Below are 14924 nucleotides of genomic sequence, written 5' to 3'. Positions count from 1 at the left end.
ATTCCGGTAATCCAAGCTAATTAGGACAAGGTGCGGGCACTATTAGTATACTATGCATGAGGCTTGTAACTTGTAAGATATAATTTACATAACACATATGCTTTATTACTACCGTTGACAAAATTGTTTCTTGTTTTCAAAACCAAAGCTCTAGCACAAATATAGCAATCGATGCTTCCCTCTGCGAAGGGCCATTCTTTTACTTTTATGTTGAGTCAGTTCACCTATTTCTCTCCATCTCAAGAAGCAAACACTTGTGTGAAGCTGTGCATTGATTCCTACATACTTGCATATTGCACTTGTTATATTACTCTATGTTGACAATATCCATGAGATATACATGTTACAAGTTGAAAGCAACCGCTGAAACTTAATCTTCCTTTATGTTGCTTCGATACCTATACTATGAAATTATTGCTTTATGAGTTAACTCTTATGCAAGACTTATTGATGCTTGTCTTGAAAGTACTATTCATGAAAAGTCTTTGCTTTATGATTCATTTGTTTACTCATGTCATTTACCATTGCTTTGATCGCTGCATTCATTACATATGCTTACAATAGTATGATCAAGTTTATGATGGCATGTCACTTCAGAAATTATCTTTTATCGTTTACCTACTCGAGGACGAGTAGGAACTAAGCTTGGGGATGCTGATACGTCTCCGACGTATCGATAATTTCTTATGTTCCATGCCACATTATTGATGATATCTACATGTTTTATGCATACTTTATGTCATATTTATGCGTTTTCCGGAACTAACCTATTGACGAGATGCCGAAGGGCCAGTTGCTGTTTTCTGCTGTTTTTGGTTTCAGAAATCCTAGTAAGGAAATATTCTCGGAATCGGACGAAATCAACGCCCAGCATCTTAGAATCCCCGGAAGCATCCAGAACACCCGAGAGAGGCCAGAGGGGGGCCACAGGCCCACCAGATGGTAGGCCGGCGCGGCCCGGGGGTGGCCCGCGCCCCCCTGTGGTGACACCGCCTCGTTGACCCTCCGACGCCGCCTCTTCGCCTATAAGAAGCCCCTCGACCTAAAACCTCGATACGAAAAAGCCACGGTACGAGAAACCTTCCAGAGCCGCCGCCATCGCGAACCCAAGATCTGGGGGGACAGGAGTCCCTGTTCCGGCACGCCGCCGGGACAGGGAAGTGCCCCCGGAAGGCTTCTCCATCGACTCCACCGCCATCTTCATCACCACTGCTGTCTCCCATGAGGAGGGAGTAGTTCTCCATCGAGGCTCGGGGCTGTACCGGTAGCTATGTGGTTAATCTCTCTCCTATGCACCTCAATACAATGATCTCATGAGCTGCCTTACATGATTGAGATTCATATGAGTTTTGTATCACTATTCGTCTATGTGCTACTCTAGTGATGTTATTAAAGTACTCTATTCCTCCTGCATGGTGTAAAGGTGGCGAGTGTGTGCATCATGTAGTACTTGGCGTAGTTTATGATTGTGATCTCTTGTAGATTATGAAGTTAACTATTACTATGATGGTATTGATGTGATCTATTTGGTTATGTTGATCTATCTTGCACTCTAAGGTTATTTAAACATGAATATCGAATATTGTGGAGCTTGTTAACTCCGGCATTGAGGGTTCGTGTAATCCTACACAGTGGTGTTCATCATCCAACAAAAGAGTGTAGAGTCTAGCATCTATCTATTTATTCTGTTATGTGATCAATGTTGAGAGTGTCCACTAGTGAAAGTATAATCCCTAGGCCTTGTTTCTAAATACTGCTATCGCTGCTTGTTTACTTGTTCTACCGCATCCGTACTCGTCCGCAATATTACCACCATCAACCACACGCCGGTCCTGGGCAGCAAAGCACTTTTACCGGCGCCATTGCTACTTGCTCATACTTATTCATACCACTTGTATTTCACTATCTCTTCGCCGAACTAGTGCACCTATTAGGTGTGTTGGGGACACAAGAGACTTCTTGCTTTGTGGTTGCAGGGTTGCTAGAGAGGGATATCTTTGACCTCTTCCTCCCTGAGATCGATAAACCTTGGGTGATCCACTTAAGGGAAACTTGCTGCTGTTCTACAAACCTCTGCTCTTGGAGGCCCAACACTGTCTACAAGAATAGAAGCACCCGTAGACATCAACTATTTTTTTGCATTTTCATTTCAATAGGGAGGAGGAACATTACACAAACTAATACATAATTGGGAATATGGTTTTACACAAACTAATACATAGTTTGGAACATGCTTTACACAAACTAATACATAGTTAAAAATTGTAAAATGAGGAAACCTAACTAGAGTTGGCCTCGCAGATTTCGTATGTTCGCTGCCAAAAAAGAACACTCTCAGGCACTCTCAGTCACCCAAAGTGAAAAAATTCAGCTGGTAATGATAGCCATGTTGGTCCTATGCAGGGAGAACATACAATCCTGACCATTTTCATTGCGAAGAAAGAACCTCGTCGTGTTCAATCGATGTCCTCTTCGTCGTCGATGTGGTAGTGCTGGCGGCAGGACGTGTCGTCGACCACCTTCACGCTCATCTCCTCGTTGCCTTGGTAGGAGAATGTGAGGATGCAACCGGTTTGGAGGTTGTGGAAGGACGCGAACTTCTCCCAGCCGGTGTAGAGGTACATCTTGCCGCGCCCGTCGAAGAGCACGTCCACCAGCAACCGGCAGAAGCCGTAACCAGCCTCCCGCAGCTGCAGCGCGGCCGGCTCGTTGTCGGCGACAAACTCGGCGAACTTGTCTGGCAGCCTCTGGATATCGCGTGGGTCGCCATTGAGGACGACGATGAACTTGAACTCCCACTCCCCCTTGGAAGACGACGATGTCGCAGGCGATGGCGACCGTCCATGCCTTGCTGCTCCAGCACGGCCGTGGCCACGGCCCATGGAATGGCCCTCAATCTTGAGATGGTGGCGTCTAGGGTTGGGGAGAGAGGCGCTAAGGTTTGTGTGTGAGGAACGATGCGAGAGCACCCCTCTTTATAGGCCGGAGGGAAGCGAGGCTCGGTGGCGCTCATTTACGCTGGCACGGAGAGCTAGGCGCGATGAGACGCATCGCTGAGCCTCTGCGGAAACTGCACCGTCACTGCGCGCCAATAACTTCCGTCGCGAGGTAGGTGACGGTTGGGTTAAATTACTTCTGTGTCAATGATGCGTGCCCGGAGTGTCCCTTGTGGACCGGGGGCAGGCTCGAGGCGCCGGATACCATATTGGGCCGGCAGACGGAAGGAGACTATGGGGCGTGCGATTGGGAACGAAAAAATGTCCGACGCGCCCCAAAAACCTTTGGAGACGCTTAGGGGGACGCGGCTGGAGATGCTCTAGGTGGCTTTTCAAAAATTTCGATGGATGATAGTTGTATCCACCCTCGATGATCTTTGAGTTGTTAACTTTTTGAATCATGTACGTTTTGCTCTAATAAATGGATGTGTATCTATTGATGCAGAGACCGGGTATCCCATTTTGAAAAAAAATATTAGTTAACCTTGAAGCATACATACATCATCAGAGATGACACACACACAAACCCACTGCTAGTGCTAGAGTGGTCTAAATTAGATGGATTGGGTGTGCTTAATTCAGTTCACAGTAAAATCAGAGCAAGGCCGTGTCAGATCTTGCAGAAGAAATAAACATATATACTCCTTGGAGTACTATCTTTTTGTGGGGGACAAACAAACACCGCAAAAAACAAGATCTTCAGCTGCAATTTTAATTTATTATGACGATGTCTTGCGCAAAGCTTGAGCCACCGGCAGGAGAAGTGGCCGCCGGCACCGTCGCCAGTGAGGCGGACAGAATTATCGTCACAACAGCTCACTGATACTAACGGTCTACTGGTGATTTGAGCAATGCTCGAATGGAACGAAAGCAGTTTCATGCTTCACAAGTTGATCACAAATCAGCAGCACCCCGAGCAATCTCAATCGATTATTCTGTTCCTGGAAGAAACAATTCTTCAGTTCAGAGCTAGACTGCAAGCAGTTTCTAGCTACGCAAGAGCCTACAGCACGGCGGAGCCTACAGCCGCGGCCGCGCCGCAGCCGCCGTCTCGGCGCCGCCGTAATCCTTGACCTTTCCCCACACGGCGGGCCACATGGCCTTCCTGATCTCGGCCACGACCTCCCCGTCCCAGCCCCTCGCGGCGAGCCCCTCGGCCGCCGCGACGGCCGCGGCCACCACGTCCTCGACGCCGCCGTCCGCGGCCGCGTCCACCACGCCCCGCCGCACCGCCTCCGCGGCCGTCATCTTTCTCCCGGCGAGGAGCATGTCCCGCCTGGTGGCGGCGTCGGGGACCTTCTGCCGGAGCAGCTCCGCGAAGTAGTCGACGATCTTGATGCCGGCGTCCACCTCGCTCATGTACAGGAACCCGCGGGAGGCGCGCATGACGACGGTGTCGTGGGCCAGGGCCAGCGCGCACCCGGCGGCGGCGGCGTGGCCCGTGACGGCCGCGACGGTCGGCATGGGCAGCGCGAGGAGGTCGGCGAGGAGGCCCCGGAAGCCCTCGCTCATGGAGACTTGGAGGTGGAGTGGGACCGTGCGCGCCCAGGCCTGGTCGAAGCCGTTGGAGAAGTACTTGCCCTCGGCGGCCAGGACCAGGGCGCCGGCGCCTGGGGAGGCGCGGGCGCCGGCCACGGCGGCGCGGAGGGCGGAGATGAGGGGAAGGCCCAGCCGGTGCTCGCCGGCGCCGGTGATGGTGATGAGGTGCACGCGGCCGCGCCGCTCCACGGTGCACAGGCTTCCTGTGTCCATTTGGGGATTTCAGGGTCAACTCTGGGCTGGACTTGTTGTTCTTGGGTAGTACTGTAGTCGGGTTGTTTAGTGCTACTAATCACTGCTTTACGAGAGCTTCCCAGCAATTTCGTTCTGTCTGACCAGTGGATATGAAACTTTGTCACGAATGCTACTAATCAATTATTTACTACTAGAGTTTGTCACGAATGGATCGTCTGTCATGACGCATCTGCCGGCCTACTTTGTAAAACTTTCACCCATTGAAAATGATAAAAACTGAACTGAATATGAACATTCGCAACAAGAAACCTGCTTCGTTTTATTGAAATAAAACATGGAAAATCTCCTGCGTTAGCAACGACGGCGATCACGTCATAGCGGAAACGAGCGCCGGGCCGAGGCGGTACTGAGTTCAGAGTTGCCTCGACACATTTGCCGGACATCGAGACTGACTATGAACCTTTTGAACTGGAATCTTGAGATAATGATGGAAATCCACTGCTACGATCACAATAAAATCGATGTTTTATGTTAAACTCTTCACGAATTTCCCTACAATCGTCAATTCTCAAAATTGTTCCAACTGCAGAAATGGGCATACGGACGATATCTGATTAATAAGAAAAACAACAATTTGTAACCCGTGATAGCAGTAATTTAGAAGACTTATGAGTGACCAAACAAAGCAGGTTATCTCATATGCCAAACATATATCTATTGTCCAAAGAGGATAAAGCATAAGTGAGCCTCTTACTTAGACGAGAGTGCGGGTCATCAAACCAAAATCATCCAACTTCAGTACAGGCAAAAACTGACAAAGCATTTGGTTTCTAAGGAACATACATATCCAGCAACCAGGCCAACTTAATTAACTCAGGGTCTAACGAAAGCTGCGTTCTTCTCTTAGCCCGCATGGGACTTGTTGAGGATAATACCCTCGTACTTGACCTGGAACCACTTCATTGCGTCCTCCTTGGTGACCCTCTGGTGGATGCCAATGCGGGCCTTGCACCTGCGGCGGCGGGAAACACGGTACCCAGCACGCTCCAGAACGACGAAGAAGTCCATACCATAGATACCAGTGGATGGGTCATACCTGATAAGCGCAACAAGGTCAGTTACTTTGTCACTAAAGAATAGCAAAATTTCAAGGAATAATGTTTGCGCAGCAGTCATAATGAGATGCCAGTGAGCAATCAGCAAATAACAAGAACCATGCACTGTGGCTACTTGATATGTGAAGTTTAGTAGCCCAAATCAGTAGGCAAGGAAAGAACTAGCAGTGGCAATACAGTGCATGTCCAAACAAAAATCAAACAGTGCAATACGCACTACTAAACTGAATAGCATTAGTTATCCACCAGGATTCAATGCATTGTCAAATATTAATTATTAAAAGCGTAATAGGATACATTTGGTGGACAAATAAAGGGGATTTCATTGATAACAAGTAGCTGCATGATGATGGCCGAGTTGTTACCAATTGCCCATCTTGGATCTCATGTTTCAAACAGTTGTTAAATCTACAGCTAATTACAAGCCTTGGTTTTCATGTCCAAACAGTTGCAAAGGGTGCTCTGACGAATGGTAAACATGAAGTAACAGATGCACAACATGTGATTTCATCTACTTAACAATGAAATAGTATCTTCATAACAAGATAATAATCAGTGGAAGCAGCCAATGCGCCATACACAAAAAGTAACAGCATCAGATCGACTTACTTCATGCCAAGATCAATGTGCTCCTGGATACCGAACCCAAAGCATCCGGTGTCGCTGAAGTTCCTCCTGAGCAGCTCGTACTCCTTCACCTTGAGGCCACTATCCAGCAGCTGCATCGCCTTCTCGCCCCTGATCGTCACGTAGCACGCAATCTTCTCATTACGCCGGATACCGAAAGACCTCACAGTGTACCTCGCTGCAACAACACAATACCATGGCTGTCAGGCAATACCTAACAGAATAGGCTGACCGTGCTGGAACTGGGCATGACCAAACAGAATTGGCTGGCTTTAAGAAACTAACCCTTGGAGAACACCGGTGACTGTCCGCTCAGCTGCTCCAGCACCTACAAACAAATGAAAATAGAGCAGTTACGCCAATGAGTTGCAGTTAAGGTCTATTTCCAACACAACATATTCAGAGAAATCAAGTTAACTGTTTGGTGCCACTCAGATTTTCTGTTCTGGACTGAAATATCGTATAGGGGGAGGACATATGGTGCCACTCAGATTACGCAAGTTAAGGAAGGTCAACCTACAACTATCAGAAATGGAGCAGACAAGACTGACAACACCCAATGAATAATTGGTACATGGTAGCATCATTAGCAGCAAACTGATGCATATCCTAATAGCACACTACAGATAGAATAGGTCAGCGCCGAGCACTGGCTAGATCATCGTTGGCATACAATTCCACAAACTAAATCTCTAGACCGGTGTAAAGCGAAGTAGAACAATCTAACAACCAACATACTGATAATAAATCTAGACGAACCTAATCTGAAGCCCACACGCGCGAGCGCATCCACGAGGAGAGGAAGGGAACAAATAGGCAGGCGTATTTATTACCTTGGAGGCACGGGTGAGCCGATCTCCGCTCTCGCCGACGGAGATGTTGAGGACGAGCTTCTGCACCTTGATGTCCCGCATGGGGTTCGCCTGCTTCTTCTCCGTCGACTGCGAGCGCAAAACGCAAACAAAAACCACATCGTCAGAACAGCAGGAACCATGACCAACCCGAAGGATTCGGGACAATGGAAGCGGAGGCTGGAGGACGAGAACTCACCATGGCGGCCGGATCTGGGGCGGCGGCGGCGGCGCGAGTGGGGAGGGAGGAGGGGTTTAGAGCGTGGCGCGGGGCGGGGGCGGCGGCGGCAGAGGCTTTGTAGGAGGAGACGGAAACCCTAGTGCGGAGATGGTTATATGCCTGCAATTACCTCCGTGCCCCCGGAGATAGCGTGGAATGGAGGGTGGTTTAGTAAATTTCGGATAATTTGGGTTTAGGGCAAAAAAGAATTCCGTCGCCGGGACTTGAACCCGGGTCTCTCGGGTGAGAGCCGAGTATCCTAACCACCTAGACTACGACGGAGGGTTGTGATCATTTTCCGTGTAAACTTGAGAATCTTACTTGCTATAAGGGACGTGCTGATAATCCACCGGAGGATCGAAGCCCCCGAACCTCCGGATGGAGCGTTCGACACGTGTCCCATCCTCTTTCTTTTCTCTCTCAAAAATAAACCTCAAAAAATAGAGAAACTGAGCCGGCACACTGCTGTTTCCTCAAACTCGTGTTGCGGTTACTACCCCGTGACCCACGGTCATCGCCGGAAAACCCCGTCGAGAGCGTTTCGCCATCGCCGGAGAACCCCGCCGGGAACGTCGCCGGAGAACCCCATCGAGTGCGTTCGGGGACCTCGCCGGAGAACCCCGTCAAGGGAGTTGCCGATGCAGCATCCTCTCCCCGCGTCGCACATCCCCTCCATGCACGTCAGCGTCGCCGGAGCCCGACGTGACATCGCCGGTGCAGAGCAATGCCGTTGGGCCCTTGTAGCACAACCACACACCTCCGGTAGCATCCCCTCAACCGCTTGAAGCATCCAGGCCCCAAATTGCAGCTCCGCCGCCTCCTCCCTTAACTCCGGTAACCAACCTTGCAGCACTGCCGGTGGCCTTACGTAGCACCACCGCAGATCTTTAGTAGCAGTGCCGCCTCCTGTTTGCAGCATCCCTGCCGGCAGCACCACGTACGGATGATGGGAGCATCCAGGACTCCCGCGGGAGCACCACGACAGACGATGGTAGCATCGCCGGCGACGATGGGATCATCACCGCCCGCCCGTGGGAGCAGGTTCGGTTGCCTGTGGAAGCACCGCCGATGATGACGGGAGCATTGCCGCCTGGCCGTGGAAGCATCGCGGCCCTCCCATGGGAGCAGCGTCGCCGACGACGAGAGCATCGCCGGTCGGCCGTGGAAGCATCAAGGCCCGCCCCGTGGAAGCAGCGCCGCCGACGACGGGAGCATCGCTGGCCAGCCGTGGAAGCATCGCCGCCCGCCCGTGGGAGCAGGTCCAGCCGCCCGTGGGAGCACCAGCAACGGATGACGGGAGGAGGATGTGCTCGACGGTCGGTGGCGAGGCTAAGCCACGAGGGGCGCGCGGATCGAGCCGAGCTTGGTGGAGGCAGAGCTTGTCGCAGGGGAGGCCACGCACAGGGATTGCGGATGCAGCTTCTTCAATCGGCGGCGCGGGTGCTCGGGGCAATCGGTGGCGCAGCGCGGCGGCCTAACCGGTGGCACAATAAATCGGGGCGAGCGGTGCAGTTGGGGAATTTATTTTGCGATGCAGAGATGGAAAAGCTAGAGGATAGAGATGAGCCAGAAAACGTGCTACGACCACACACCGTGAGTGGGCCCTCAGGGGACACGCGTCGCTCAACCGAGCTGGAGGCTGCGAGGCGTGCGTGCCTCCGGACTCCGGAGGAAACGAATCATTCTCCTTGTTATAACTTCGTATTTGGGTTTCGCACATTTGCCAATAACAATGTTCTCTTTGGCAAACCCTAGAATATTTGAAAGCCCGAGCAAGCTATGCGTAGGATCTTTTTTTCTTTCTTTCTCACAAATAGCCATGAAAAAACACTTGATGTAAACCGATGCGTCGCTAGCAAGCCTGGAAAATTCTCAGGCTTAGATTTGCCCATGCTCTCTATCTCTCACTCACTCACTCAGTACTACCTCTGTTCTGGAATTGTTGGCGGAACCCGTAGTTGGACTAAGTTGAATCGATGTGTTAGCTGGCGAAAAACTTTTTTCCCAACGGAGGAGTACAAAATGCAAAATTCTCGTCTTGAAATCTTGTAGGAATCAACACTACATGGCGGAGTCTCTCATTTCCCCCCTCCACCGCTCTCGCTGCTCTACATTAGCCTTGAGAGTCCCTCTTCCTTGACTGGGCCGCCACTGGCCTCTCTTCCGGATTAGCTGACCAGGGTTGGTCGTGGTGTGGCGCCGGAGTAGATTAGGTCTAGGTTTAGTTGTTTCTCGACTGGTTTGCGGCTCCATGCTGCCGTTTGGGGACTCTCCCCGTAGTGGAGATGGTGTCTGGGATTGCCGCTGCCAGACACCGGCGAGCTAGGGTTGGTTTTACTCCTGACGATGCTCCTCTGGACGGAGCAAATCGGGGGCAAGGCCAACACCATCTTCTTCAATAAATTTGCGGCAGCGGATCTCTGCCAGATGCAAGAAGGCCAAGATGTTGGAATTCTCCCGGCCGTCCATGGAGGCGAGGGGGAGCACTGCCGTGTCCTGGTGAGTTCTGCCATGTCCTCTCTCTCGGTCGGCCTTGGTGGCAAGGGAGAGGGGAGATGCAGGACTCTACTCCTTGTTCTGCTCCTGATATTCGATTTTGTGGCTCGATGTCTATCTGGGAGAGGAGTTGATGCCAAGCACCTTACTCTGGCATGCCGTGGTGGTATGGAGAGCGGATGCGACGGCGATGTCCTCTCTGCCGATTTCTTCATCGAGCCATGCCTGAGGGGTGCTGTGGAGATGTTGTGTCTAGCTCTCCCTGTGCGGAACACATGGTGTCCAAGCTTGGCACCGTGATCTATGGCCGAAAGGGCGGCCCGGCTTCGTCAACCTCCAGAACGGAGGCCCTGCTTCTTCCTTACTGCTGGAGCTCGACGTGTTGCTGCTACCAAGTGGTGCGTCCTCGGTGGCTTCAAGGCGTCCAGCAACGATGGATCTCCGCCGGAAATGGGTGTTCGGGCATATGCGCTCTATTCTCGACGGCGACGCCTTAAGGATGCCGGTGGCTCGTGGTGGAGGCACCCATGGGCTTGATCGTGTTTCTATATTTAGCTCTAGGGTGTTTTTTTTGTAAGAAGACATGCCTTATGCTCAAATTACTGGTTCTCTAGGGCGAGTGTTGTAAAAGGGCATGTATGTAATCTTGTACCTGCCACCTGTGTGAATTGAGGTTCTTCTGGGGTCTTCTGTCCCTTTCTTTGTGGAAAAAACACTACATGGCACTAATCTTACGTGCTTTGTATCCTTCTTTTTCCAGATATGCAGTAAAAGTTTGCATAATCGTTATTAGTTACTTTCAAAACTTCCCTCGCTTGTTGAAGGAAAATCATTTGTTGGGACATAGGTAGATTTTGTTGAAGGAGAATCATTTGTTTGGGACATAGGTAGATTTTGTTAAAGGAATCAATTGTTGGGACATAGGTAGATTTTATGCACCTAAGGGCATCCAAATGGTTTGTGTGGGCAATATATTTTGCCAAGTTGAACGGAAATTGGGACAAAAGGTGAGTTTGGACCTCATACAACCCTCATTGCATTATATAAAAGATAAAACCAATATCGATGTGGGACATGGAAGGTATGCATTGAGGGGGTTCGTTCCACACAACCGTGCAATTTGTTTCTTCATCTATATCTTCAAGTCACATATGTAATTGTTGGAGTTCCCTTATCTCATATGTTAAAATATTCTACCTAACAAGACCTTTGAATTATAAAGCATAATTGTTCTCACAAAGATTGAAATATTTCAGATTTCACGAAGGATATGGCTTGGTAGGTATATATTCCTTTTGAAGTTTAATATAATATTTATGTTGATATTTGCCTATTTCTATTGGATATTTGTACTACATCTCTATTAAATGGATTTGGTAATTCTGAGAATTAACTAATTCCTAATGAGCGTATGATTTCTGCCAAGATCTGTGCTACTTTTCCTATTTTTCTAGTTAATTTGTGTATGTAACAGTGGACAACTGGACAACCGATATGGACTATCCTGCCAAGGTGCGAGGACGGGTAGAGTGTGGGAACATTGGTTGCTCTTCGGGTGGGCTTTTGTAAGCTTGTGTATTTCTTTTGTAGGTTCTAACAGCCGATATGGGCCTTTGTATGATTCTTTATTTTTGTTAATATGGGTGTAATGGTACAAAACATGTAAGCTTTGTATACTCATGTATAGTGTTTGTACCCTTGTCCCGTTTGCGTGATTCTTGTTTTTTTCTTTGTTTTATTTGTCTCATTTGTTTATAAACTTGTTCAGACTTTGTCCATTAAGAAAATTGTTTGATCTTATTTTATAAGAAAATCTTCTCCAATCTGATGATTTTATGTCACCTACAAGATCACAAGTAGTACTCCATTCATCCCAAAATAACTTGCTCATTTTTTATAAATAAGGATATATCTATAACTAAAATGTGTCTATATATTTTCATATATAAGTATACTCCATCTGTCCCAAAATAACTTGCTCATTAATTTTGTACTCATTGAATATATCGAAGATGTAATGTACTTCCCAAAAGTTTAGGTAAACTACTTTATGTTGTTGCTTACTTTAAGTTGTTGCTTTGTCAACATCCTCAACATCCTCAAAATTAATATAGCCTAAAACGAATGGATATATAGTCCAAAAGTGACTTAATCATACATACATAACCACATTTAAAAATAGATCGCAAATATTTTAGAAGGCTAACATCAACATTTCACAAGGCAACAACATAGTATAAATTATTTATTAAAAATTATTAGCATTAGCGATATTATCTTCTGATTTACAAGTGGAACCAACAGATTGCAATTCATCAGCACGAAAAAGTGAAAGCAACTTGCCTAAAAAAATAGCGTGCTAACTGACATAGGCATCCCCAATGAGCCTGCCGAAGAAGGTACCCGGGGTTTACTGAAGACCCACGACCCGAAGATTACAAAGCCCGGAATCCCAATAAGCCGTCGATATGGAAGATGGAGATATATTAGGAATAGAGACTTGTAATTATACGGGACGAACTCGAAGAGTCTCCCGTTGTTTGTAACTTGTACATCACAAAACCCTCGGCTCGACCTCCTATATAAGGGGGAATCGAGGGAGAAAGAAAGGATCGATTCATTGTCAACACAACCCTAGTTTTTAGCAGTCGAGCACCTTTTCGGCTAAAACCTTAGAGATCTACTTGCCCTTTACTTTCCACGAAACCCTATTCTACAACTTGTAGGCATTGACAAGTTAATACCTTGTCAATTGGCGCCGTCTGTGGGAATTAGAGGCGACAAGGAGCTGATCTCGATGGCACGTTCAACATCGTCGACATCTTCGGTGGCAAGCAACGCGATGGACTGAGGTAAACAGATCAAAACTGGTCTCGTTGATTTTATTCCTCACCATCCTGCCCGTGTGGATGCATATGCCTATCTGGAGGAGCCAATGGAGATGACGTTCGGAAGTTTCCACTTCTGCGTCGGGAGAGAAGGATCACATCGCCTAGCAGCACCGATTTGTTCGCGACCGTTAGTGGTTGGTTCTGATTTCTCGGGATCATCGTCGTCAATCAAGTCAAGCGACGAGGAAACTTCATCGGCAAGCTACGTCAAGCCCGCCGCCGGCGGAGATCTCGCCAATCTGTTCGGCGGGATGTCTTTCGGGTCGTTCACGGACTCCGATCTGGACAGCGACTCGGAAAGCATCAACAGCTTCAACTTCATCGACAGATCTACTTCTATTCGGGAGGTCTTCGTCGATCGTTACGACGGTGTCACCGACCCCGAAGATGAACACACAATGCCAACATAACACCAAGTCTGCGCAATCAACGAGTCGAGTCATCAAGAGGATGAAACATCAGAGGCTTTCGATGATTTGGGAAATCCATACATCGATCCCGCTGACCTTACACTTGGATTGGGAAACAAGTACGTCGGGCCTACACCTTGCCAGAGATTACAACTTTCGCAAGCAGCTTGGGACAGAGCATCAAGAGCCATGAACGGCATAGAACCGATGGCCACCACGGCTACGTTGGAAGAGCTGCAAGCATATCAATATAGACTCGTGCGAGCTAACTGAGAGTTGGAAAAACAAAGGGTGATACTCGAGCAAAGAAAAGCTGCAGCCTCCGCGTGGAGCAGGCGAATAGCTGAATTAAGTTAACAATCGGGAACTTCAGGAGATAACCATAGAGCAGCACGTGACAGAGGAAGATCTCGATTGGCGCATATACCCGAAGGCGAGCGGGAGCATCTGATCCGAAACCTCGATATGTCCTTTATGTCAATAGATACAAGAGGAAATATCATCCCCCAAACACCGGAAGCCGGATATATGGCGACTCAAGCCTATATATTGGCATCTAGGTCACCCCTGGAGATCCAAGAGAAGCGTTATACAACATGGCTATGGCAGGAGTTGGAGCCATGGGAAAACCGTTCGCAAGTACAAGCGCACCACCTGAAGGTGCCCCAAGGCGAAATAGCCCTCGACCCGCTGTGGTAACGCAAGATCCTCCAAGAACAGGTGACGCGAGAGACACAACGACGCAAGCACGAGTCGATAGAGCACGCCAAGAAAGAAGGGAACGTCTGCACTCACCAGAAGTAGATGAGGAATAGATGTGTGAGCTCCCTGTCTTCACTCGACGAGTTCGCAAAACTCGGGTTCCGTCTGGGTTTAAATTACCCGACAACTACAAAAAATTCGATGGATTGCAAGATCCTAAGGACTGGTTAGTCGACTACCTGGAGACAGTGAAGTTGACAGGTGGAACCAAAGCAACTGCCATGCAGAGCATCCAGGTCCACCTAAGCGTAGCCGCAAGGTCATGGATAAAAAAGCTACTAGCAGGATCCATCGACAACTGGGAAACTTTCGAGGATATGTTTGTGAAAAAAATTCTATCCACGTGCAAGAAACCCGCATCAATAGAGCAGCTAAGGGCCTGCAGGCAGAAGTTTGATGAGCCAATGAGGATGTATATCCAGAGGTGGAACATTATTAAAAATTCGGCAGAGAATATATCTGACGAAAGAGCAATAGATGCGTTTGTTGCGGAAATCCGAAAGAAGGACTTAATCGAGGACTTGGGAAGGTCTAACCCGAAAACAATAGCAGCGCTCATGGAGATAGCGAATCGCTGGAAGATGGACAAGATGTTGTCCAAAACAAACGGCACGGGTCACCCGACGAAGACCGCAACAGAAACAGCAATCAAAATAGACGACGTTTTTCTCGACAGTTCTCAGACTACGATGGCCCCGGCCAAGTAGCGGCTGGTTTCCGAGGAAATAGCGGAGGAAATCATCGAGATGACTATTAAAGGAGTAACGAGCAGCGTAGTGACTACAGTGATGCTCCCCGCTCTAGCCGGCAAAATAGTGGACC

At 48.8% G+C, this 14924-nt stretch overlaps 2 protein-coding genes and 1 non-coding gene across 3 annotated transcripts; all 3 read right to left on the bottom strand.

Moving 5' to 3' along the window:
* Positions 1-3803: 3803 nt before the first annotated feature.
* LOC124666202 (enoyl-CoA delta isomerase 2, peroxisomal-like) lies at positions 3804-4748 on the bottom strand. The gene has a single exon (XM_047203549.1). It carries the CDS (start codon positions 4746-4748, stop codon positions 4017-4019), a length of 732 nt encoding a protein of 243 aa, XP_047059505.1. The 3' UTR covers positions 3804-4016.
* A 655-nt stretch (positions 4749-5403) lies between these two features.
* On the bottom strand, positions 5404-7590 carry LOC124666203 (60S ribosomal protein L11-like). Its single transcript, XM_047203550.1, has 5 exons — positions 7523-7590; positions 7306-7413; positions 6758-6800; positions 6455-6650; positions 5404-5826 (listed from the first exon to the last, which is right to left on the bottom strand). The coding sequence occupies exons 1-5, from the start codon at positions 7523-7525 to the stop codon at positions 5634-5636; spliced, it is 543 nt and encodes a 180-aa protein (XP_047059506.1). The 5' UTR covers positions 7526-7590; the 3' UTR covers positions 5404-5633.
* A 162-nt stretch (positions 7591-7752) lies between these two features.
* Positions 7753-7825, bottom strand: TRNAE-CUC. Its single transcript has one exon. It is a non-coding gene; the product is annotated as a tRNA-Glu (tRNA).
* Positions 7826-14924: the final 7099 nt, after the last annotated feature.

The sequence above is a fragment of the Lolium rigidum genome, chromosome 6 (genome assembly GCF_022539505.1).
Source record: "Lolium rigidum isolate FL_2022 chromosome 6, APGP_CSIRO_Lrig_0.1, whole genome shotgun sequence".
Lineage (NCBI taxonomy): Eukaryota > Viridiplantae > Streptophyta > Magnoliopsida > Poales > Poaceae > Lolium > Lolium rigidum.
This window is presented reverse-complemented; position numbering and strand designations above follow the sequence as displayed.

Bases quoted from the DNA above. Each gene is read 5' to 3' on its own strand.
- LOC124666202 (XM_047203549.1), bottom strand. From the start codon at position 4,748: ATGGACACAGGAAGCCTGTGCACCGTGGAGCGGCGCGGCCGCGTGCAC.
- LOC124666203 (XM_047203550.1), bottom strand. The intron at 6,801-7,305 runs GTAATAAATACG...ATTTGTTTGTAG, and splicing joins GGCTCACCCGTGCCTCCAAG to GTGCTGGAGCAGCTGAGCGG. The intron at 5,827-6,454 runs GTAAGTCGATCT...TGCGCTTATCAG, and splicing joins CACATTGATCTTGGCATGAA to GTATGACCCATCCACTGGTA.